The following is a 24,910-nucleotide window of genomic DNA, read 5'->3' as shown; positions in this document are numbered from 1 at the left end:
AATGAATTCAACAAAGAGTATATTCAATCATAAATAAAAAAGATAATTATAAATATTTTTTATAAATTATTAAAAATAAAATATTTTCTAAAAATATTTATTAAGATTTAGAATTTAGTCTTTAATATTTAAAATTAGTGAAATATTTGCTAAAAACATTATATTTTGTTGGTCAGTTAGCATTATTGAATCTATTAACCATGATAATATGCAGATAATTGATTGATTTTCATATAAAAATATTTTTATTCTATTTAGTATTTAATTTTGATAAAACATTAATTAATTTTGAGTTTAGTTATTATGAATTCTTATATCTAAGAATACAAGTTAAGATTGTTATTTAAAAAAAATTTATTTTAATAAATGCTCAATAAATCATTAAAATAAAAAATTAAAATTTAAAATTATAATTTTGATAAAATTATAAAGTTTGAATTTTTAATGACTTGTAGAAAATATTTTTAATTATTATTTTTAATATTTTATAGAAAATATTTATAATTATTATTTTTAAAAAATGTTTGATTTTTAATTAGTTCATAGTATAATTTTATTTTCTTCTTTTACATCCATGTTTGAATGCAAATTTAAATGCCAATAAAGTAAACAAGAAAATCTTATTGGTAAATTTGTTCATATGAGTTAACGTATATTGCTTATTTAACTTGTGAATTTTTTTTACGTAAAACGAATGTAGAAAAAGTGTTACGAGTCTAAGTAACAATGATTTAAATATATGTAGCTTAAGATAATAGTGTTTACTTAAATAGATTATACTCAGATGGTTATTACTAAAGAAAATATTGTGGTAATACGCATTTTGCGACTGTTTAAACAAAATCGCCGCAACATGTAAAACAATAACTCACCTGATGGTACATATAGCGGCGATTTTCGAAAAGACACCGCTAAATGCAATCCTGATTGAAATATAGCGGTGGTTCGAGAAAAATCGCCACAAAATGTAATTCTAATTGCAGCCCCAACTAATAACCGCCGCTATATGTGCCGCAGGTTGTCATTTTGCGGCGGTTTTATAAAACCTCCGCAAACTTCCACCGCTATCTGCCGGAATTGTTGTAGTAATTTTCATACATTTTTCATATTTTCCATCCATACATATACAACACTCACTTAGACCACCATTTTACCTCTAGTAATTATATTCCTAAATTTTTTGCGCATTACATTGGTGAGGCAGAATAATATTTTTTCAACAATTTATATATCAATTCTATTAGGTAACTAACAGAGGGTGTAACTAACGGTAGACAACATCTTATTTAACTGCACCTCAAGAGCCACTAAATATTAAAAAAATATTCTAATATAATAAATTTTTTTAATCTTATTTCATCTTTCATTATATAATACATAAATTTTAATTTTTCTTTCCACATTCATGTGACAAATCTTAATTTCTGTCCTCATATTTCCATCAACCACCTTCGATTTCTCTGTCGCAACATATCATCTCTGACCACCGCAGATCCTCCCACTCACAACAAAAAAGAAACATCCAAAATCTTAAAAAATACCTAAAATCGTTTAAAAAAATACTTAAATTCATTTTAAAATTTTAAAATTATTTTTAAAAATAAAAAATTATTTTAAAAATTCAACAACATTCAAAACATAACAAAAATAAACATCCAAAAGTTAATAAAAAAAAAGATATTCGATGATTTTGAAAATATCAAAACCTAAAAAAACGAGACATTAAAAAATATTAAGAAAAGAACATTAAAAAACTAAGAAAAGAAGCATCCAAAGCTATTAAAAAACCATCCAAACTCTGAAAAAGAAGAAACATCCAAAATATAAGAAAAAGAATAATCCAAAACTAGCAGAAAGAATCATTCAAAATTTAGAAAAAAATATCCAAGATTAATTAAAAGAATCATCCAAGAAGAAGAAGAAGAGGAGCCGCGACGCTGCGTGGATGGTGGGGAACTTGCGATGGCGCATCGCGAGACAAAGCCGCGGAGGCCGCGATGTGCGCAAGACACAACAACAGCGGCGAGCGAGCAAGGGACGCAAGACAGCAACAGTGGTGACATGGGAGAATTGCGCGAGATAGGAGTAGTGTCGCTGACGTTCCAAGCGTGGTGTCTAGCGCGGCTTCTTCGGCAGCGACGATGTAGACAACCAGGAGAAAAAGATGCACACCTCGTGCGAGAGCTCCCACTAGCGGAAACGACGCATTGTCGTGGTGGAGGAACAATCGACTGAACGGCAGAGTGATGACGCGATGAGAGAGAATGAAGGGTATTTACAAATTTGATTAATTAATACTATTAATATTATTGATATTATTATTAATATTATTATTAAAACTAATAAACGATTACTATCCTTTAGTACCATTTACCTAAAGGGATACAACCTTTTAAGAATGGTGTATATTCAAAATATTGTATCTATTAGCTAAAGGAACACAACTCTTTAAGAATTGTGTATGTTCAAAATATTGTATCTATTGACAATAGAAAAGACACAACCATTTGTGTACATAAATTATAATTGCTACGTGCAATATGTATAAATAAGTCCTTGTCTACTATTTCAAATACAGAAGTACTAAGTATACACTTTACTTATTTATTAAGAGATTTTCTCTGTTCAAGAGAGTTGAGAACTTCTTACTATTACGAATTAAGAAATTATTAGGTTTTATTGTATCTTGGGAGAGTATTGTCATCAATCCTATAGCATCTAAGTGAGGGGACAAGTATATCTTTAAAAAAAGCGATCTAATCATGCCTCAAAACCATCTTCATATACCCAACAATTTTAAAGAGATATTACTTGAAGATGGCACAAGATCAAAATACCACGTTCAAAGTCATGAATCTAGAGTTTGTCAAGTTAGATTGCTTTGATTGAACACACTTCAACCGTTGGAAGGATAAGCTGATGTTTCTTCTTTCGGATCTCAATCTTGCATATGTGATTGACCTAAAGACCACAAATTGTTGATGCCGTTGAAAATACCACACTGAAAGAGAAAGAAAAGATTGTTCAATTGAAGAAGAAACGTGATAAAGATACTTTCACATGTCGATGTCATATTCTCAACACTTTATCCGACCGATTCTATGATCTATAGATGTCAATTCAATCACCATTGGAGATTTGGAAGCCTTTGAAAGAAAAGTACAATACCGAATGACAAGGAATAGATAAGTTTATTATGATTAAATATTTTGAATTTATAATGAATGACACTATGCCTGTTATGGATCAAATTCATGAATTACAAATTCTTGTAAGTAGATTTCGTGATCTACAAGTGGTAATTCTTGAATCATTACAAGTTGGAACAATTATTTCAAAATTACCTTCATCTTGGAATGGTTATAGGAAGAAACTTTTACATCTTGGTGAGAACTTCGCAATTGAGAAATTACTAAGGCATCTACATATAGAGAAAAAAAAAACTAAAAAACGTGATGCTGTGTATTTCTCTTAAAGTTTTAAAGTGAATCATATTAGTGAAGAGAAAACCAATAAAAATGAAAAGAAAGTTTGCAAATTGATTAAGTCTTTGTATGGTCTAAAACAAATGCCTTAACAATGGCATGAGAAGTTTGATTCAGTGATGTTATCAAATGACTCTCACATAATAGTGCAAATAAATGTATTTACTCAAAATTTACTAAAGATTATGGAGTAATCATTTGTCTATATGTTGATGATATGTTAATAATCGGAACAAATTTAGAAGGAATTCGTGTAACGAAGGAGTATGTAACTTTTAAATTCAAGATGAAATATTTGAATGAAGTTGATACAATATTAGGCATAAAGGTGCATAAGAATGAAGTTGGTTTTACTTTAAGTCAATCTCATTATATAAAAAAGGTATTGAAAAAGTTTGATCATCTCACAATTAAAGAATCCAATACACTCTGTGATCCTAATTTTAAATTAGAAGGAAACATGGGAAGACCTATAGCACAATTAGAATATGCTAGTGCTATAGAAAGTTTAATGTATGCAAGGCATTGTACTAGACATGTTATAGTATTTGCTGTGTGCTGATGCGTGAGCATCTTTTCTATATTTTCTTATTATTTTAGATATGAATTTATTGAGATTTTAGTGTTTGAAGCATATTTGGATGCTACTTTGAAGCACATTGTGGTTTTATTGATTTCAGAAAAAATTCGGACGATTTGATAGAATTCGTGCAGAAGAAAAAGGAGAAAATTTGACTCTGTTGAGCTGGCGCTAAACGCCACTACCTGGCGTTTGGCGCCAGGCACCAGGCACCTCGTATCACGTGCAAGCCTTTTTTTTTTAGTAGGCACTAAATGCCACAACCCGGCGTTTAGCACCAAGTGCCTCGTAACCAGTTCTGAGACCACACGCTAGTGGCGCTAAAACGCTGAGCCTGACATTTAGCGCCAAGAAGTCAGAAACCACACAATTCTTCTCTGCCTCAGCGACGCCAAATGTCGAGCCTGGCGTTTAGCGCTAGTAGCGCGTATATGGATTACACGGAAGGGCTTTGTTGGCTTAGTTTTAAATTAACAATTATTTTTTATTTTCTTTTAATTATTATTAAAACAAAACACACTCTTTTAGGATTTAGATTTTTTAATTTTATTTTATTTTCAAATCAATTAGGTTAGATATAAAAGGAAAAAATTAAGCTCCTCGAGCTTCCTCTCCTCTTCTCTACCTCATTTTGCACTTTATACAATTTTAGAACCCTAGTTTTATACAAAACTGCCGATAACATGTTTAATTTGTTTGTTGATGTTATTGAGTAGGTTGGGCCTAGTAACATTGTGCATTGGTCACTGATAATGCTGCTAATTATGTACCTGCTGAAAAATTCATTCATGAAAAATATCCAAATATTTTTTGGTCTTATTGTGCTGTCCATTGTATCAATATTATTTTAAAAGATATTGCAAGTATTCTTCACATAGCTGACCTTGCTTCCCGTGCTTCAAAAGTGATTGTGTTTGTTTACAATTATATGATCTTCTTGTCTTGGCTTAGAAAAAGAAAAAGTTGAAAAGAAATTATTTGACCAAAAGTCACACATTTTGCCATTGTTTTTTTTTGAAAAGTATACATGATCACAAGAAAGATTTGCAAGCATTGATGGTGGACAAACATTTCACTTCTCATAAACTAGCCAAAAGTGCTAATGGAAAGATTGTTAGTTCAATTGTTTTGGATAGTAAGTTTTGGCAAGATTGTGTTACCACTATAAAAATTGTTGGTCCTCTTATTAAGTTGTTGAGGATTGTTGATGCTGATGAGAAACTCTCTTTGGGATACGTGTATGAAGACATGCAAAGAGTCAAAAATGCTATCAAGACAAGGTTCAAAAATCGAAAAGCTGCTTATACGCCATACACAAATATCTTGAAAATGCGGTGGGATAAGCATTTGAATAAGGCAAATATCTTGAGATTTTTACTTGATTTGCTTGATGTTGAAACACTTTGCGATGACCCAGTTGTCGCAATGCAAGTGATACAACTGTATCGAGATTGTAAACAAAGTTTTGGTAGATGACGATGATCCTAAATTTACTAATAGAGATGTTGAAAGCATTGAAAGTTTAATATACACTGATAATGTTATGCCTTCGTATCTTAATGGTGAGTGACATAGCAAACTTTGTTTCATTCTATAAAAATATATGTCATTAATATTGATTTTTTATTGATTTTTTTCTATTTTATTAAATGGAGGAGACATGAAAGTTGAAGTGGATATGCCTGATATTATAATTGAATCATCAAATACTTCTTTTGGTGGTACTTTTGAAGATGGTAGCTTTGGATTATCTGTTTATGATGGAAACATTGGAACACTTAATGATTATTATGACTTCTGATGAGTAGTGTCTTTGTTTAGTTGAAATATTGTTTGTTCAATGTTGTTTCTTTTGGTTGTAAAACATTTTGTGTTTGTCATTTATGTGCGTTTTGATTTTCTTTAGTTATAAACTTTGATATTTGAAGTTGTTTATGAAATTTTAATGATAAATTATGGATAACTCATTGTGTGAAATTGTCACATTTTCAATTTTATTAGTTTATAAATTATTAAATTTTTTTATAATTTTACTCTATATTTAATTAAACCGATTCAACTACAGTTTGATCCTGGTTGAACTATTAAACCAGTCACTTGACCGGTTCGATGATTGGCCCAATTCTTGCAACCTTGGAAAAGAAAGAAAGAAAGAAAGAAGAATAAAAAGAAAAAAATGCAATATTAAAGAAGACATTTCTGTATTTTTATAGCAAAATTTCGATATCAAAATTAAAAAATTTTGGTTTTATTGTTAAGAAATTTCAGTTTTTTTCCTGCATAATTAAAACAACAACTCCTCCTCCTCATCATCATCATCATTATCTTCTTGTTCTTCTTATTCTTCTTCTGATAATTCTTGTTTGACTCTCTTAACTTGTGTCATAGTTAAACAATTTTGGTGTCAATATTGAAAAGCTTTTGAATTATGATTAAAAAATTTCGGTGCTATTTTTTGATATATTTTGCATAGAACTCCTCATCTTCTTTTCTTGTTCATCTTATCCTTCTTATTTTACTTTCTTATAATTTTTTCTTGTTTTATCCTCTTAACAAGAATAAAAAAATAAAAAAAAATAAAACAAATAAGAAGAAGAAACATATAATTCTGCAAAATCATCAGGAAGAAAAGGAGGAAAATAGAATAAAAATGCAGCAACAATATTAGCAATAAAAGAACGACGATAAAGAAAAAGTACGCGAAGAAAAAGAAACACGAAAAAAAGAGAGGAGGAGAAACGTGAAATATAATCGTTTACTTTAGTGGGGATAGTTGAAGTGTGTATTCACGCTTTCACTAATAAAACTGGTTTATGTTAGATTTGATCAATTTAATTAGATTTAATTGTCAAAAAACTTAGATGTATAACAAAACTGATAAAATTAATATGGAGACAAAAGCTAAATACTTATCAAATGTCCTAGTTAACTCAATAAATTATATCTATAATATCAAAATTTAAATCTAAAATTTTATAAAATGAAAAAGAATATTAAGCTAAAATATAATCTTCTATTAATTTACTCTAAAAATGATTTTTTTCCCTTAGGCCTAAAAATTTCTACTATTATATATTTTAAGTTCATCTCATATGTCGATTCTTGTTAAGTGCATAAGTTAAATAAAAATGTAATGTTTAATAAATAAAAAATTTAGAGAATCAAACTTTTAGTTAGGTAACATTAATCAATTTTAAAATTTAATATTTATATTTTAGAATGTACAATTTAAAATTTATAATTTAAGATTCAGAATTTAATATAAAAAAAATAATTTTAAGCCAAAAAATTTAATTATTTAACATTGCTTTTAATAATTTTTATAAAAAATATTAAATGACCCAAATTTTAGATCTGAATGTGATTATATACCCTAAACAACACTTTTAACATACTATAGAAGCCTAAATCAAACTTTTAGTTTAAATACCATGTGGAGTGCAAAAGGACAAAAATGTCATTATACAAGACTGCGTGGCGACAAACGAAGAGGTCGGCAACTGTCGGCCGATGAACCGGGAAAGGGAGAGAGAAAAAAGCAGTGAAAATTCTAACTCCCTTCCCTTTCAATCCATTTTCTTTGTTTCCAAAATTAAAATAAAAGAAAAAAAATAAACAACAATAATTTCATCCCTCCGAGACAGAGCGCTCTAGTGGCAATTAGTTTGTGTAATAAACAGGTCGAAACTTTAAATTCAAAGATTATCGGTCTTAATATATGTGTAATAATTTCATTCCAAAAATAAAACGAATAAAACGGACACATAATAATATAATATAATATAGTTACATGATTACTTCTTTAATTTTCAAATAACTAATATTATATTATATATTAACTAACTAAACAAGTTTTTAACAATTAGACTCAGTCAGACAGTCACTGAGTCTCACAGCATAACCAAATCTCCATCTCCCTCCCCTATCTTCCTTCATTCTTCTCCTCTCTCTTTCTCTCACAAACGTCGTTCTATTTTGCTTTCGATTTCACTCTCAGCGTGTTTCACTCTGTACAAATCTCTCCATCTTCTTACTCAACTCTAAAATTTCTTCCATTCTGCAACTCTTTCTCTCTGTTCCTTTTTTTCTTAAATGAAGCCTCCTTGGCCGCGATTTGAAGTTTCTGCTTGGTACGTCGTCGTTTTGCTGTCCAATATCCAATCCTTGCTCCTTCTACTTATCTTACCTACGTCACTTGGCTTCTGAATCTGATACTTCTCTTGAATAGTTATTTAATGGTTTTTTAAGCTGTTAACGGTTTTTGTGTTTCAACCTTTCTATACTTCTTCAAGCGCTGAAGTTGTGTAAATGAAGATCTTAGCTGGAAACTTAAAGCCCGAGTTCTTTTTTTTTTTTTGGTTGAAATCATTAAGGTGTTAAGTGAAAATTAGTTTCGATGGATTAAGCTTCACGGAGATGATTTATTTCGAATTTGACATATCCTTTTCGTCTTTTGGATTTATTCTCTGATCCCTCAAAGTTTATTTTCAAAATTTGAGCAGCGTGTAGTTACGTACTGTATTTTCTGTTAGCTGTTGTCTCTTCAATTCTTGAAGGAAAGTGTTAATTAATTGCATACTATTTGGAACGAAAAAACTGCTGAAAATTTTAGTTGACTGCAGCGATATGGACTGATGCTGTTTTGATTCCTAATTGCTAAGATTTTCTATTTTCTATTTTTTTTTGGCTCTTTTCTGATTTTTTCTTGTTTGCATTTGATTTATTGGCTAAAACAGTTGAGATTGGTTAGCACCCAGAGTTTACAGGGAGATTTGAACTATGGATGTAGCTGAGTATGAGGAAAAACAGTTTTCAGCAAGTGATGCCAAGGTATGATGATTGAGCAGTAATTGCTTTGACTATATGAACAGTCGATATGGCAAGGTCTATTTGAGGACTCGAATTTGGTAAATATTTGTTTCTTTACATTTTTTGGATTCAATTAGGTGGAAAATCGAGAAAAACATTTTCTTTTTCGGAAATTTATTGATTGTTATTGAGTGGCTAATTGGCTATTACAAACAGTTGAATCTGCACTACTAGACAGGTTTTTCTTTTATTCGGTTTATCACTATGGCTACTTTAGCAAATATTTGCGTCACTGACCAAACGAAAAAAGAAAAGTGTTAATGATCGGTCTTTCTCTGGTTTTAGTGTCATGGCTTCCTGTCTGTTACAAGTTTTATGCAATTGTTTCTTTAATTTTCTGTAATGTAATCTAAGCAATATTTATTTGGTTTCTGATGCAGTTACATGGACAGATGTGCAAGGCGCTTTCTCTGATATATTGCAAAATATTGTCCGTATTTCCTTCCTTGGAAGCAGCTCGGCCTAGGAGCAAATCTGGAATTCAAGCATTATGTTCTCTGCACATGGCCATAGAGAAGACTAAAAACATTCTTCAGCATTGCACAGAATGTAGTAAACTTTACCTGGTATGATTTATTTCTCCATTATGACCTGATCTCTGGGTATCTGATGATTCTTTTTAGCTTGTTCATCAGGTTATTCATTTGTTGGCTACTCTAAAGTCATTATCTCACAAACGGCAATACTTACGATGCAGGCTATTACTGCAGATTCTATTCTTCTAAAATTTGAGAGGGCTAAATGTTCTCTCAAAGATGGTCTTAAACGGGTGGAAGATATTGTTCCACAATCTATTGGGTGTCAGGTACTAAACTTGAAGATTGCTGTTTATATAAATGCATATTCACAAATTTACTGTTTTTGTGTCAATACTTAAGTTGACCTTTGGTTTGAATTTATATGTTCAGATTCAGGAGATTGTCAATGAACTTGCAAGTGTGTCATTTGCACTTGATCCATCAGAGAAGAAAATTGGTGATGATTTAATTGCATTGCTTCAGCAGGGAAGAAAGTTTAATGACTCTAATGACAGCAATGAACTTGAATCTTTTCATCAGGCTGCTAGCAGGCTTGGAATTACATCTTCTAGAGCAGCTCTTGCTGAAAGAAGAGCTCTCAAGAAGGTCATAGAAAGGGCTCGGGCAGAGGAAGACAAGCGGAAGGAATCAATTGTTGCTTATCTTTTGCATCTTATGAAGAAATACTCAAAATTATTTAGAAATGAGTTCTCAGATGACAATGATTCTCAGGGTTCTGCACCTTGTTCTCCCACTGTTCAGGGATCCATTGAGGATGGTGTTCCCGGTGTTCATTGTCAGGCCTTTGACAGACAGTTTTCTAAACTTGGTTCCTTTTGTTTTAAGCCAAATGATATGAAATCAGAGCACATGCCCCTTCCCCCTGAAGAGCTAAGGTGCCCAATATCTTTGCAACTTATGTACGATCCTGTAATCATTGCTTCTGGGCAAACTTACGAAAGGTTATGTATAGAAAAATGGTTTAGTGATGGCCACAGCACTTGCCCAAAGACCCAACAGAAGCTCACACATCTCTGTTTGACTCCTAATTACTGTGTGAAAGGTCTTGTTGCTAGTTGGTGTGAACAGAATGGAGTTAATATTCCCGAAGGCCCTCCTGAATCTCTTGATCTTAATTACTGGAGATTGGCATTCAATGAGTCTGAATCCACAAATTCAAGATCTGCAAACAGTGTCAGCTCTTGCAAGTTGAAGGGTATTAAAGTGGTTCCATTAGAAGAAAGGGGTACCTTTGAGGAAATTGGGGGAAATAGGGCTGAAAGTGTGTCTACACAAGAGGAAGATATTGCGCAGTACTCAAGCCTTCTGGAAATCTTGACTGAGGCTAATAGTTTGAAGAGGAAATGTAAAGTGGTTGAACGATTAAGGCTGTTGCTGAAGGATGATGAAGAAGCAAGGATTTTTATGGGGGCTAATGGCTTCGTTGAAGTACTTTTGCGGTTTTTACAATCAGCTGTGCGTGAAGGAAATTTGATGGCTCAGGAGCATGGAGCAATGGCTCTTTTCAACCTGGCTGTAAATAATGACAGGTTTGCTGCTTCTTTTTTCCCCTCTATTTTTTAAATAGTTTTGAACCATTAATGTAGTTCCTAGTAAACCATTTTATCCTGTTTCACATCATTGGCATATAGCAGCTTTTGTTTGGATTCCTGCACTTGGACAAAAGCTAGCAATATTGTTATTGAAAATGCTTTTATGCTTCATATTGAAAGTAAATTGATTTTATTAAAAAGTATTGATAATGAGTTCCACAGTTTGTCTGATTTATTAGGTAATATGTTTCGATGTAATAATTCTCTCCACTATTCCTTCCACATGCACATGGATATACATAATTTCTGTGGCATTTATGCGCTCTGGTTCTTCATTGTCATATTTAAACAGAAAGAGAATGACGTTATACGTTAGCTTTTCCAAAACATGCATAATATTAACTTATGTTTACTTAAAAATTGTGTTAACATCTGAATATTCACAATTACGTTTAACAAGGTGAAATCATCGACTTAAATTTTATGCTTTTAACTTCTCAACAGAAATAAGGAAATCATGTTGGCGGCAGGAGTATTATCATTGTTGGAGGAAATGGTTTCAAATACTCCTTCGTATGGTTGTGCAACTGCCTTATACGTGAATCTATCTTCCCTTGAAGAGGCCAAGCGTTTGATTGGTATGAGTCAGGCTGTTCAGTTCTTAATCGAGCTTCTTCAAGCTGACACTGATATTCAATGCAAGCAGGATTCTCTCCGTGCTCTCTATAATCTTTCCACTGTAACCTCCAACATTCCTTACCTCCTTTCATCCGGCATCGTTGGCGGCCTACAAATTCTTCTTGTGGACCAGGGCGATTGTAGTTGGATAGAAAAATGTATAGCTATTTTGATAAATTTGGCTTCTTCCCAAGATGGGATGGAGGAAATTTTATCGACTCCAGGAATTATAGGCGCATTGGCTTCAATATTGGACACAGGCGAGCTCCTAGAGCAGGAGCAAGCTGTCTCTTGCCTCCTGCTTCTATGCAATAGAAGTGAGAAATGTTGTGAGATGGTGCTACAAGAAGGTGTCATCCCTGCATTGGTTTCAATATCAGTGAATGGAAATCCAAGAGGGAGAGATAAAGCTCAGAAACTCCTGATGCTGTTTCGAGAGCAGCGGCAACGAGACCATCCGCCAGTGCAAGCTGACGCACATCATTGCCCTCCTGAAACTAACGATTTGTCAATGCCGCCTTCTGAAATGAAGCCGCAATGCAAGTCAATGTCTAGAAGTAAGACAGGGAAAGCTTTTAGCTTTTTCTGGAAAAGCAAGAGCTTTTCTGTCTACCAGTGTTAAGCTCCAAAGGTTTGTAACTTGTAAATCTCTGCATTTCGCTTCCAATGGGTGCTGCTTATTTTTTGGTTTCCAAAGCGAAGAAGTGATGTACAGGCCTGTGTAATCTATGGCTTTTGTTCTCTCTCTCTCTCTCTCTCTCTCTCTCTCTTACATTTCTTTTTTTCCGGGGGGTATTTCATCGAGGCTCAAAGTGTAAGATTTGCTTTTTTCCAGCTACGGGCTTACGACAAACCTGAATAATGTAAATTACGGTATTTCTGTTTTGGAAAGAAGCTAAGTAAGCATATTCTCATAAATCCATTTGCTTCAATTCAAGCCTTAACTTCATGCCTCTCCTACGTCGTCTTTGACCCGTAATTATTGGCTCGTAGTGTGCAGAGTGTACATTCTTTTATTAATATCGGTTTCTATGATTAAGATTAAAAGACACTGATATTAAAAGAAGGTTTCTGAACATCCAAACTCTGCATCTGATTTCTGATATTTTTAGTTTTTTTTTTTTGTCTGTTTTCTACTTTAAAACTTAGATTCTTTCTTTCTTACCTTTATTAATTTGATTGAGAACTTTTGGGTGTTAAAAATGTCAAGTTGCCTGATCTGCGGTCAAGAATTGCCTTTACGAAACGGTATCATGTGATGGTTCAGTTGTTGGAGTCAAATATCCAACGTAAGAAATTGTCCTAAGGTGCGAATTCATTCTTAGCACAGTTGCTTCATTTGTGGTTATGTCATCAAGCCAACTTGAACGTAGATCAGAGGGAATCCGTGAAGCACTATCAGAATTCAGGAACATCGTTATTGATGACGATCATGATGATTTGACTTTGTCACACTCAGGATCCAAACATACAGCAACCAAAACTAAAATGGATATTCTTCTCTGTTGGGTGTTGACTTTGCAACATGCAGATGGACGCACCAAGTGCCTATCTTCCCGGAATAATTCCTAGACGAATTATTTTATTTTGTGATAAGTTCTATTGTACCCTCAACACTCAATAGCCCCTTAGCTTCATTGATAAGGAGGCTGCTATGTTATTAATTTCTCAACATCCTATAGTTCTCCTCTATTGTTGGAATTGAAAGATTCACACATAAAAAATCAATAAATTTGTATTATTATACTAAGTAAATCATTGCCTATATATACAATTATACACTGTTAACTCAATAAGTGGTAAGAACGGACTTGATTGCTTTGTTGGACAAAATTAAAATTACAGAGTAACAAGCTACTTTCAAGAATGTTTGGGTAACATTGAAACAAAACTGCAAAACAAATAAATCAATAAAAAAAATACTAGAAATGGAGATTCTAGTTAGCTAGCTAGCTAATTGCATTATTCTTCATGGTTTTCTAGAAACGACCTGGGTTCATGAGCCATGAATCAAACAATTTCAAAAGAACATCACCACCCTTGTTACTTTCACACTTATCATTCTCTTCAACTTCACTTCTTCTATCATCTTGCTTCTTTTCCCCTTCTTCACTAACTTCACACAATTCACCTCCATCAACCTCCTTCTCGTCATCATCATCATGTGGATTGTTCCTTTCTTTGTTACCACTCTCCAGTAATGCCTGCTTGTAAGACCCTTTTGCGCAACTAGGCAACACTGCCGCTGCCTTCTTGTCGTGAGTCCCTTTGATTTCGGCCTCCAATATAGGAGGAAAGTTCTCCAAGGAAATGTATCCAGAAGAAGAAGAAGAATCAACACCTATGGTTTTCTCCTTTGTTCTTATTGAATCTCCACGGCCCCAATAATGATCCAAGATAGAAGCAAAACCATTCAACATTGATATGAAAAGGGTCATTGCCCGTTCTAGCAATGGCACTTTGTGGATCACTGCTAGGACCTTGTTCACTGCCCCATCAAATTTCTCTGGCATGGAGGCTATGATTAGGACTAGTTCATCGACTTTGTCGAAGGCCACCGCAGAGGATGGGAACACTTTCTCGGAGATTTTCTCTGCTGTTATGATGTGATCATCCATGAAGGATAGTATGGCTAGCAATTGGCATTGCATTGCATAAATAAGGGGTGTGGTGGATCTCGAAAGTTTTGCAATTATCCTTCTCAAGTTTGCACCCAATGGACCATTGACATTCTGGGTTTTTCCAATCGCAATTTCTGCCATTGCTATCATGGAAACTCCACATGCATGTAATGGACGTTGCCTTGAACTCATTTTTGTGGTTCTTGTGTTTCCGTTCTGAGAAATCACAAGAGAACAAAACTCATGAACGTGGGACAACACAAATTAATTTTGCATTGGTCTTAATTATGTGTAACTGTTCCTAAATCTTGACATTCTATGGCAAATTTGTTTCATGCATCTCATTATTAATTAATTATTACTATTGTTTTCTGTTTGTTCAATCCATATTATGAAAACCAACGAGAATGAATTCCATTGTAGCGAACAATTAGTAACGCAGTTAATTAAACAATATATCCTTATAAGTAAAAGATAAAATAGTAATTTTTTTAAAAAGAAAAACCATCAAGATTTGATAGAAACGATTGATAAAATCGATCATCTACAAGATTTTGAGACTTACTTGGGAAGGGAGAATGGATGTAGGCATTATTTGTGATATTGGTGCAGAAGCTAGAAGATGATAAGAGTCAGCAAACAGCAAATAAGTTGCCCCTTTCAAATAATGTATAGATCTATCATCATTTCGTTTGCAATGTTGGACCAACTACTTAAATATATACACACAAAATAATTAAAGACCTTATAAGTTCCAAAAATTGAACAATTAACTTGCCCCAAAGTTCATTTTCCTAGCAGCTCGGATATTGAAGTAGTCAAATTTGTATAGAATAAGATAGACATTAATATTCAAATTTATATATAAAAAAAATAGTAAGATATTTTAGTTTTTTCACAAATTTTATTATCCAATTAGTTCTTAAGATTGTATTTTGTTATACAAATTAATTATCTTTTTTTTTACTGAAATTTAATATAACAAAATAAAGTGCTTGTTTCGGCGTCATTATCTTAATAAAAAAAGATTTTTTTAATAATTTTTTTTATTTTTTAACGTGTTTGACAAATTTCTAGTAGTAAAAATAAAAACACTAGAAAAATAAAAAAAATCTTTTTTTAGAAACTGTCATTTATATTTTTTTAAAAGATATTTTTTTAAAATTATTTTTTCATATAATAAATAAACAAAAAGTACTTTTATATTGTTATACCTAAATATAATTGATAAATAAAAAAATATTAAAATATAAAATTATTTTTACTTTTTCATAAAATCTTTTAAAAGAAAATAACTCTGAAATTTTTTTTTTAAAAGTTCCGCCCAAAAAATTAGAGAATAATTTGATAATTAAAATTTGTGATATGTGATATACTGATATCTCTAAAATAAAAATAAAGTTTTTAATAAAATTTACAACGTAGATTTTGAAACAAATGCAATAACTTGCTCCCTCTCAGTTTAGGAGGCCAGTCTTCAGCAGAGAGTATTTACTATTTAAGACTCTGAAAGGTCCAACTTGCGGTTTCTTTTCTTTCGGTTTCACTTGATGGATTCGATGGCAACACTTCCAATAGTGCAATATGAAGAAAAGATCATTGAAACTGTTGAGCGCAATCCCGTCGTTGTTGTCATCGGAGAAACCGGTTCCGGAAAGAGCACCCAGCTCTCTCAGATGCTCTACCGCCGCGGCTACGCCGATTCCGCCAGAATCGCCATCACTCAGCCCCGCCGTGTCGCTGCGGTCACCGTCGCAAGGTAATTAACCAACTCCTCTCTCTCTCTCTCTCCACTAAAATCCCAAACAAATTTCTGAGCTTCGCTTTCGCTAAAATACGCCGTCGTTTTGGCTCTTACTTCATCGCAGGCGCGTTGCGCAGGAGCTTGGCGTTCAGCTTGGAGAGGAAGTTGGATATGCCATTCGATTCGAGGATAGAACTTCACACCGCACGCGCATAAAGTAATGGCATTCTATAATTCTTTGTTCACCGTTTGAGTTGGTTTGGCTTTTATTTCAATTGGTTTCTGACTGGATGAATGGTGGCGATTGATTTGATTTTATTTGATTTTGGTTAGATATCTTACCGACGGGGTTCTGCTCCGCGAGAGTCTGGTGAATCCTGAGCTGAATGAGTATTCTGTCATCATATTGGACGAAGCTCATGAACGGAGCTTGAACACGTAAGAGTTAAGACATGTTGCATTTCAGTTGTATCTGCAGACTTTGTAGTATAGTCCGAGGTGTTAGCTTTGGATTGTATATTTGTTTGAATCAGTGGAGTTTGTTTATGCAATCTTGATTGGTATTTTGTTTCAGGGATATATTGATGGGGCTGATGAAACGCTTGGCTAAAATTCGTACTTCCAATCTCAAAGTCTTGATCACATCGGCCACTCTTGATGGTGATAAAGTTTCAAATTTCTTTAGGGACTGTCCTGTGTTGACCATCCCAGGAAAACTGTACCCGGTTGAGATACTTTATAGCAAGGAGCGTCCGTCAAGCTATCTTGAGTCTTCTCTGAAAACGGCTATTGGTATGAAATGACATGTTAACCTCAGCTGCATTGCAATGTATATTGGTTTAAATTGTATCAATTGTTAATAATCTTTCTAGCAAGGGTGTATAACTAAAATTTTCTGATTGCATTTTGATGGATTCATGCATAACATATTAACATGTCTATTTATCATGTATTGAGATAACGTCTCATGAAAACTGGTCTTTTCTTCGAGGAAGAAGATGATCATGGTTAAAATAATTGTATTGGTTTTGCAGATATACATGTTCGTGAACCGGAAGGGGATGTCTTGATATTCATGACTGGACAGGTGAACTTTTCATCATATGGTATTTACCTTATACTCTAGAGTGTAATTTCAATCCTTTATTTTCTAAAATGACGCAATGGTTGAGCATGCCTAAATAATTTCACAGGATGATATAGAGAAATTGGTATCTAAGTTAGAAGATAAAGTTCGGTCTTTGGAGGAAGGTTCTTGCATGGATGCTATAATCCTCCCCCTACATGGTTCCTTGCCACCTGAATTGCAGGCTAGTAAACTTTGTTCTGATTCAATCTTCCTAATTGAGAACTGTGCTTACCACTGGCTTGAGTTATTCAGTGCAAGTTGCAAATACTATAACTTCTATATGAACCAATATAAAGTATATCTTGGAAGGTATAATGGACATAGTTCTTAGGCTTTTGGAAATAAGTTAGTAACAAACTGCAGTGAGGGAATTCTCTAGGTATTTCCGCTTTCAAGTTGCTGTTTATCATGTTTGTTTCCTAATCATATGCAAAAGAATATTACTCAGCCTGAAATTAAAAATTAGATGCATGTGATTGCTCTTTGTTTTGGGACTATGCAACAGTTATGTTTGAGGTATTCATCAAAACTAAAGATCCAGATAATATATATTTTTCATGCATTTTAAGCTCATCCGTATCTTGTATAATCTTACAGGTGCGTGTATTTAGTCCCCCACCTCCAAGCTGTAGGCGAATTATTGTTGCAACAAACATTGCTGAAACTTCTTTGACTGTTGACGGTGTTGTGTAAGGGAACTAATATTTTGTCAAAGTTTATTGTTTTAAAATTAAAACTTCAGTGGATGTGTTGCTTATTGCAGACCAAGGGAACTGTTATTACTTACTGTAATAATAATTTAAATGATTCTTATTTCTCTGCAGTGTTCAGTGTAGCTATTTATTATTGTATTTGTCAGAAAAAGCCTAAACTTGTTTGAAATGACAACCCGATAATTCATTTCTTGAATGTGATAAGAAGCTGATTAATGCCATGATTAAACTATTTCTGTAAAAGCAGTGTGAATATCACCTAGGGCAGCACCCTGAAGAGGATGAAAATATTGTCGCCAAAACAAGAATGAGTGCTCAATATATGGTATAGCTGACAATGCATTTTTTTTCTTTTGACACAGTGGAAAATCACATGCAGTAATGTGGTGTTAGTTTAACTTGTTCTTTAAAATGCATGTCTTTTTCTTTTTTAAATTTGTAATGCAAATTCCTATACAAAGAAAATAAATTAATGATATTCTAATTCCTTTGCATTTTATGAGATGCAATTTTTTGTTTATTTTTTATTTTATTTATGATGAATGCCCATCACAATTGAATGTGTGCATTTCTTGATTTGATTGTACATAGAAATAGTTTTCTTGTTTAGATCAAGCACAATAAGTTGTCTCCTTACGGTTTCTGAACATATCTTGTGAATTTTAGGTATGTTATTGACTCTGGGTATGTAAAGCAAAGGCAGTATAATCCATCTACCGGCATGTATTCTCTTGATATTGTTCAAATTAGCAAGTAAGCATCATTATTACCATTTCATTTTGACTTGAAGCATGGATGCAGTGATGCAATGCTTTTACAGTCCAGGAAGCAATTTATGTGCTTTAAAAGTAATATCTTAAATTGCAGAGTGCAAGCAAATCAGCGTGCAGGCCGAGCAGGACGAACCCGTCCTGGAAAATGCTACCGTCTGTATCCTTCCCAAGTTTACAATGATGAGTTCTTGGATGTTACTGTTCCCGAAATACAGAGATCTTCTCTTGCTGGTAGTGTTCTTTACTTGAAGTCATTGGACCTTCCAGATATTGACATCCTGAAATTTGATTTTCTTGATCCTCCTTCATGTAAGATACTTTTTTCTTATTTGAAAGTTTACTAAATTATTCTTTTTTTCTTTCTTAGTAATGTTAAATAACTGAACTTGATTCTCATTTGATTGTGGTAAGTTGCTTTATTTCTTTTTCTTTTTTCACTTGTTATTTCAAAAGTTTTTGAATTCTTTCTGTGGCTTCTTCAATGGTGTTCTACTGTTACCCTTGTTCTTTTTATCGGCCCAGAGTTCTGTTCCCAACTGATTTTAATGCATATGTTTAGTTTCTCTTGATTTTAATCTTCCTGTTCCATCTTCCATGACAGATAGTGATTTAGTGGATTTTACTCGACTATAACTTGGTGATGAATGACTGCTTTTCTGCAGCTGAGTCCTTACAAGATGCCTTGAAGCAATTATATCTGATTGATGCTATTGATGAAAATGGTGCAATTACAAGTATTGGACAGAAAATGGCTGGTAGTTATTTCCCCTTTTCTTTTTTTGGTTGAATTTTAAATTAGTCTGGAGAAATCATGCATTTCACTATCATTATCTTCATCATGAGATGTCAGTCTGAATGAGTATTTCAACAAGTTCCTTGTGCACTATTTTCTTTCTAACTTTATTAATTTTAATTTTAATTTTTTGTTTTAAAATTCTATGCAGAGCTTCCATTAGAACCTTCCTTATCACGAACCTTGATGGAGGCAAATGATTATGGTTGCATACCTGAGGCTTTGACTGTTGCTGCCATGTTATCAGCTGAAACTACATTGCTACCAGGCGGAGGTTCTCTCTCTCATTCTCTCTCTCTCTCTCATGCATTTCAACTAGATAACAAACCATTCTCTTTCCTTTTGCATAAATGCACAAACTTGTGTATATTAAGGCATTTTATTTTTCCTGGCTTATAGAAATCGTGATAGCTGATGATATATTACTATTGAAAGAATTAAGAGAGGAGATAATGAAAGATAGAGCTGCAGAGATAGGCTTTGGAATCACATGATTTCAAAAGTAGAAGTAACATAGAGTATTGGAATGTAAAAAAAAAATATCAAGGTACAAAATTGTAGCTTAGAGGTAAAATCAGGGAAGATATTATACCACAAGTCACATATCTGTGAAAAGATAATATACCACAAAAATTGTGTTGATTAGTTTGACATCCTAGGATCAAGGACAAATGCATTAGAGGAAGAGCTCATATGGGACCTATTTTGAAAAGATGGTATAATTTCGCCTTAAGTGATATGCACGTGTTTGGAGAAGTTCTGTAAAAGTCCCAACAGGAAGGGTAGATTTGGTGAAAGGTAACAAAGAGCAAGTTAGAAGGTGAATCATCAAAAGGGTTTAAAGACTTTTGCATGTTTAACAATTGATATCATTTATGAAATAATCTAATCTATGTAGTTAATCCCATCTAGAGGGATTAGACTTTCTTTTGTTGTTACAGAATCCTCTCTCATAAACATAAAGTTAACCGTGCTGCAAATTCACACTTTGTCTCTGAAAAGCCTCAGCCATGTTGGTCTTTCCTTTCAGTTTATGGACAAAGTACCTCTTATCCACAAGTCTTGCACACTCTTAAAATGAAAAAAAAAAATTATTTCTTGGTCCTGTCTAAAGTGTGGATGCTAACACCATCACACAAGTGACGAGGTTAGCATTCCCTACAAATAAATACACATGATTGAATTTTAACAGACTGCATCTTATAAAACATGTTTTACAATAGTAATGGATGGATAATGCATATAGCAACTATCAAAATTCTGGAATATGCCTTGCATGTAGTTTTGTGCAGTTTCCTTTTTCAAGGACTGACTGACTGAGCTGTTACAACTTTCCACTGATTCAGCAAAACTGAGAAAAGAGGAAACACCCAGAGCCCAACCTTCCTGATGGCTTTGGCTTGGGTGATCACATACAATTGCTGCAGATATTTGAGTGCTGGGATCAAACTGATTATGACATTGGTTGGTGCAAAGACAATGGCTTACAGGTAACCCTAGAAGTCTGTTGATGAATATTTAGTCTCAAGTTTACCACTCTTGTGGAGTATTAGGGTATTCCTTGTCACATAATCAAAACAGCTGGCTGTGCAGATATATAAGATCTTCCTGGCTTTGGATAAAGACATTTATTGTTAGTTCTTGATGTTGATGAGAATGCATGTTTGCAGTTCTACTTCACTAACATTCATCTAAAATTTCCTGTTTTCAGGAGTCCCATATAAAATACGAAGAGAAACACATCTTAGACATTTTTTTGGGTGTTTTACTTAATGAATGGTATATGTGATTATTCTGGAATTAACTAATTGCAGGTGCGAGGGATGCTGTTTGTTAGAGATGTCCGTAAGCAGTTATCTCAGATAATGCAGAAAATAGCAAAAGGTTTGTGTTCCATATTCCTGAGGAAACTGCATGCAGAAAGTGACTTTTTGCCTGATTTTGAAATTTTTTGTTTAATGGATTATTTTTGAAACTCATGTGGCAATTTGTGCATTTAAAAGAAGTGTGAAATAGTGGTTGACTGAAATTTAAATGGGACATGTTGTACTTGCTCTTTTCTGTCTGCTTCCAGTTCATCCTACTTCTGTTGATGTGAACTTGGGTAATTTTGTTGAATGATTTATGAATAGAATGAAGTTTTGAACATTAATTTTAGAACGTCAGTTTTAGATTTATATTCATCAACAGTAATGTTGCTTGAACAAGTTGTGTTTACTGTAATGTCTTTTGGGGCTCTGGAGCTCAATTTACATTTCCCCTAATGTCATCTTGGGATCAGGCATTCCGAACATACTTTCTAAGCGTTGCTTTGTACGGTGTAGACTGTAGAATACACTTTCTGTTGAAAACTAAATAGTATACGTTCATACTAACAGTTGGATCTATTTGGTTTGACAATAAAGCATCTTCAAGTTGAGAACTGTGTTAGTCTCCTTTGCACATAATTATCTTATAATCCAAGGGTATCCTGGTCAAATCTCTTTTGTTACTTGTCATGCATGCTTAAACTAATAAAAGTGGATAGAAGTAATTGATGGTTTTCTTGCATTCAGGGCTCAGTTTGTTGTTTCCAGTATTATCATGCTGTTTTCAGTAAAGATCTACAGAAACTATTGGTTTCCACTTTAGCATATGATGATATCCAATCTAATATTACCCCTTTGTCAAAAAAGATAAATAATAATAAAATAATAATAAAGTGGAATTACATCACGGGGAAAGAATATCTCTTTTCTTTTGTGTGTGTGTATTTCCTTCTCCTGTTTCCCTTTCCTCCCCTTTACTTACATTTTTCAACCTTGCAATAGGACCACTCGATAGGAGAAGGGGAGAGTCTCGACAGGATTATCGAAATTTGAGGAAGGCTCTATGTGTGGGATATGCAAATCAGCTGGCTGAAAGGAAAATGCATCACAATGGTTATCGAACTTTGGGTTTTCAAGGCCAAGTAGTCCAGGTAATATTAATAAGAGCAAGTTTACTCACTACCCATCAACTTAAGCTTTTGGAATAGATAGTTCTTGACCGATCACTTGCTATTGCATGTCACATTGCTTTTAGCAACACATTGCTAAATATTATTTCATGTTGTGTTGGCGAGCTTTGACTTTTATACTTTTTATTCTTTCAATGGCTTCCCTTAAATCCATACACTTCCCTGTTTTCAATTTTAACTAAATGATAGATATTTAGATACCTGAATCTGTAATGTGTACTAGGTACATCCATCGTCTGTTCTGAAAGCTGATGATCTGGGGAAGTTTCCAGACTATGTTGTGTACCATGAGCTAATTGCAACTCCACGTCCATACATGAGAAATGTATGTTCTGTTGAGATGAGATGGGTTGTACCTGTTATTAACAAGCTTAAGACACTGTATACAACTAAGGTAATCATTTGATGTCTGAGCTTTGACAAAATCCGAATTGGAGCTTTTTTTTTCCCTCTTTTCGGTTTTAAAGGATGCATTGTTGACCTATTCATTGTCTGAATCGTGTGGAACTGTCCTGTTGAGGAGGGACGAGAGAAAATACAGATTTGCCGAAAAAAAATGTTGAAGTTACTGCTGGTGTTGATGACAGTGAAAGTAGATCCAAGCGGCTAGAGAACGATTTCTTGCTCGTAAAGGCAAGAAATGAGCGAAGTGAGATGATGATCGGTGCTAAATTTCTGAAAGGACACTGGACCAGATAAAATGAGACTTCAATGTTGTACCTTTCTATTTTGTGCTCTGATTTAACATTGGAATTTGACAGAACAATGATTTGGCTTGTATGCTATGAAAGTTGTGATGGTGAAAAAGTATATATACTTTGTTCACCATTATAATATTAATTATATGTATGTCTTGGGCATGAATGTTCCCAAAGTTGGGGAAGAAAAAAAAATAGACGGGAAGGAGTGAAAAACTCATATCCTTTTAAAGTAATTGAACAACTAGAGGATTTGGAATGCAACTTAACAGACTCATGTGATAACGGATATAGTTAATTTTAATGCACTTCTACAAGAAAGTTCTAATTTTTATTTGTGATATTGAAACATTCTTGGAAGTCGGTCTATGTATCTATTCTCTAGTTCTAAATAGATTATCTTGAATTTCAAATTAGCCTTACCAGCAAGTTATTGTAAAGTGCTACTGTTATAACCAAAATTGTACTGTTTCGTTTCGTAGGTGTAATCATCGTTGTTAAAGGGCAATACTACACAATTTCATGTCCATTTCTGACAAGTGCGATTTCGAATTTGATTCAGACAATCGTTTCTTTCTTGTAAGTGTTTAGGAACAGTTTTCGTGCTATAACACTAATGTTATTTTCATATAAGGAGCCAATACGCATACCATACGCATGCTTGCTTTAACAGTATCCAAAGTTCTAAGTGTTATCCATTTAGTCAGCATAGCATCGCCTTTAGTTTTCATTGCATTATTCATGAATCATCCAAATAAAAGATAAAATTGAATAAAGAAAAAATGAAAACTCATAAAATGACAAAGGATAATTAAACAAAATGATCAATCACTCGAAAATTGAAAGCAATGTTTGGAATCAGTCTGCGTCGTCGACTATGAAAATATTTATCATCTGTTGACTCCATTATTAGCACGTTTTATTGGAAATACTTAGGTGCAGCATATAGTACTCCAGATTTTATTATGAGATTAATTTTTATACGATAACTAATAAGTTTTAAATTGTCAGGTAATAAAATTCAAGAAAATACGAATTATGATGTGTAATGGGCTAATTTATAGCTGAAAGTGCACAAAATTAAAATTTTTCATTCTATAATTGTAGCTTTGCAGAGTTACGACTTTACGAATTCTTATAATAGCATAACCACCATCATCAAGAAGGTTTAACTTGACCTCGAGATAATATACTTTTACTTTTTTTTTTTAATAATCACGTGAATCTTCAGTTTCTGCAATAACATTTTTACCGTAAGTCATTGAAGTGTATTATTACATGTTCTGATTTGAGATAGAATATCCACTTTCATCTGCAGTTATATACAAAAAACAATAGTAATATTGAAGAAAAAAGACTAGTAAGCAATTCATCCATTTTGCGCATACTACACCGGAAACTATTAAGTACACAAAACATGTCAATATAACTAAATTAGAAACTCTTCATGGAGCTGGAAATTGGAATGCATCTTCTTGTGCAATTGCATCAAGACCCTTCTTTTAACAATGCATTGAGATGTATATACCTTAACAACTATCTATCTATCACGTAATATGTGGAATAGATGTATAATTTTAAGATATTAAGATACTTGTTTAAATCAATATTATATCAACCCGTGCTTAGTTTAATTAATGCATTATCAATATATTTAATTTATTAAAAACTCTTCCATTTAATCATTTTGCACGTTTAGTGTGGCAGTAGTAGTAGTCTATTACCGAATAATGGCACATCCACTTCACACTCCAATTG

At 33.2% G+C, this 24,910-nt stretch overlaps 3 protein-coding genes across 4 annotated transcripts in view; 2 read left to right on the top strand and 1 right to left on the bottom strand.

Moving 5' to 3' along the window:
* Nucleotides 1-7,717: 7,717 nt before the first annotated feature.
* LOC112792580 (U-box domain-containing protein 6) lies at nucleotides 7,718-12,601 on the top strand. 2 transcript variants are annotated; one of them, XM_025835873.3, is made up of 6 exons: nucleotides 7,718-8,195; nucleotides 8,802-8,895; nucleotides 9,315-9,500; nucleotides 9,632-9,739; nucleotides 9,843-11,002; nucleotides 11,510-12,601. In XM_025835873.3, exons 2-6 carry the CDS (start codon nucleotides 8,845-8,847, stop codon nucleotides 12,303-12,305), a joined length of 2,301 nt encoding a protein of 766 aa, XP_025691658.1. In that variant the 5' UTR covers nucleotides 7,718-8,195; nucleotides 8,802-8,844; the 3' UTR covers nucleotides 12,306-12,601. The 2 variants fall into 2 exon arrangements, with proteins under 2 accessions (XP_025691658.1, XP_025691659.1); XM_025835874.3 differs by having other exon boundaries at nucleotides 7,926-8,195; nucleotides 8,802-8,972.
* Nucleotides 12,602-13,402: 801 nt separating this feature from the next.
* On the bottom strand, nucleotides 13,403-15,134 carry LOC112792581 (uncharacterized). The gene is made up of 2 exons (XM_025835875.3): nucleotides 14,870-15,134; nucleotides 13,403-14,520 (listed from the first exon to the last, which is right to left on the bottom strand). The coding sequence occupies exons 1-2, from the start codon at nucleotides 14,894-14,896 to the stop codon at nucleotides 13,663-13,665; spliced, it is 885 nt and encodes a 294-aa protein (XP_025691660.1). The 5' UTR covers nucleotides 14,897-15,134; the 3' UTR covers nucleotides 13,403-13,662.
* Nucleotides 15,135-15,749: 615 nt separating this feature from the next.
* LOC112784043 (probable pre-mRNA-splicing factor ATP-dependent RNA helicase DEAH4) overlaps nucleotides 15,750-24,910 on the top strand; it is an 11,050-nt gene continuing 1,889 nt past the window's right edge. The window contains exons 1-17 of the mRNA XM_025827137.2: nucleotides 15,750-16,063; nucleotides 16,173-16,265; nucleotides 16,382-16,486; nucleotides 16,623-16,840; nucleotides 17,083-17,135; nucleotides 17,242-17,358; nucleotides 17,775-17,866; nucleotides 18,557-18,643; nucleotides 18,758-18,972; nucleotides 19,326-19,418; nucleotides 19,608-19,730; nucleotides 20,813-20,946; nucleotides 21,271-21,340; nucleotides 22,267-22,415; nucleotides 22,678-22,848; nucleotides 23,216-23,231; nucleotides 23,635-23,731. Of these exons, the coding sequence (XP_025682922.1) occupies nucleotides 15,855-16,063; nucleotides 16,173-16,265; nucleotides 16,382-16,486; nucleotides 16,623-16,840; nucleotides 17,083-17,135; nucleotides 17,242-17,358; nucleotides 17,775-17,866; nucleotides 18,557-18,643; nucleotides 18,758-18,972; nucleotides 19,326-19,418; nucleotides 19,608-19,730; nucleotides 20,813-20,946; nucleotides 21,271-21,340; nucleotides 22,267-22,415; nucleotides 22,678-22,848; nucleotides 23,216-23,231; nucleotides 23,635-23,731 (2,042 nt within the window). The 5' untranslated portion in view covers nucleotides 15,750-15,854. The remainder of the gene's footprint in view (nucleotides 16,064-16,172; nucleotides 16,266-16,381; nucleotides 16,487-16,622; nucleotides 16,841-17,082; nucleotides 17,136-17,241; nucleotides 17,359-17,774; nucleotides 17,867-18,556; nucleotides 18,644-18,757; nucleotides 18,973-19,325; nucleotides 19,419-19,607; nucleotides 19,731-20,812; nucleotides 20,947-21,270; nucleotides 21,341-22,266; nucleotides 22,416-22,677; nucleotides 22,849-23,215; nucleotides 23,232-23,634; nucleotides 23,732-24,910) is intronic.

Source organism: Arachis hypogaea, chromosome 13, assembly GCF_003086295.3.
Source record: "Arachis hypogaea cultivar Tifrunner chromosome 13, arahy.Tifrunner.gnm2.J5K5, whole genome shotgun sequence".
Classification (NCBI taxonomy): domain Eukaryota; kingdom Viridiplantae; phylum Streptophyta; class Magnoliopsida; order Fabales; family Fabaceae; genus Arachis; species Arachis hypogaea.
This window is presented reverse-complemented; position numbering and strand designations above follow the sequence as displayed.

Excerpts from the sequence above, each read along its gene's own strand:
- LOC112792581 (XM_025835875.3), bottom strand. The coding sequence starts at position 14,896 with ATGCCTACATCCATTCTCCCTTCCCAA. Across the intron at positions 14,521-14,869 it reads CATCCATTCTCCCTTCCCAA|AACGGAAACACAAGAACCAC; the intron begins GTAAGTCTCAAA and ends GTGATTTCTCAG.
- LOC112792580 (XM_025835873.3), top strand. The coding sequence starts at position 8,845 with ATGGATGTAGCTGAGTATGAGGAAAAACAGTTTTCAGCAAGTGATGCC. Across the intron at positions 9,501-9,631 it reads AATGTAGTAAACTTTACCTG|GCTATTACTGCAGATTCTAT; the intron begins GTATGATTTATT and ends CTTACGATGCAG. Across the intron at positions 9,740-9,842 it reads CACAATCTATTGGGTGTCAG|ATTCAGGAGATTGTCAATGA; the intron begins GTACTAAACTTG and ends TTATATGTTCAG.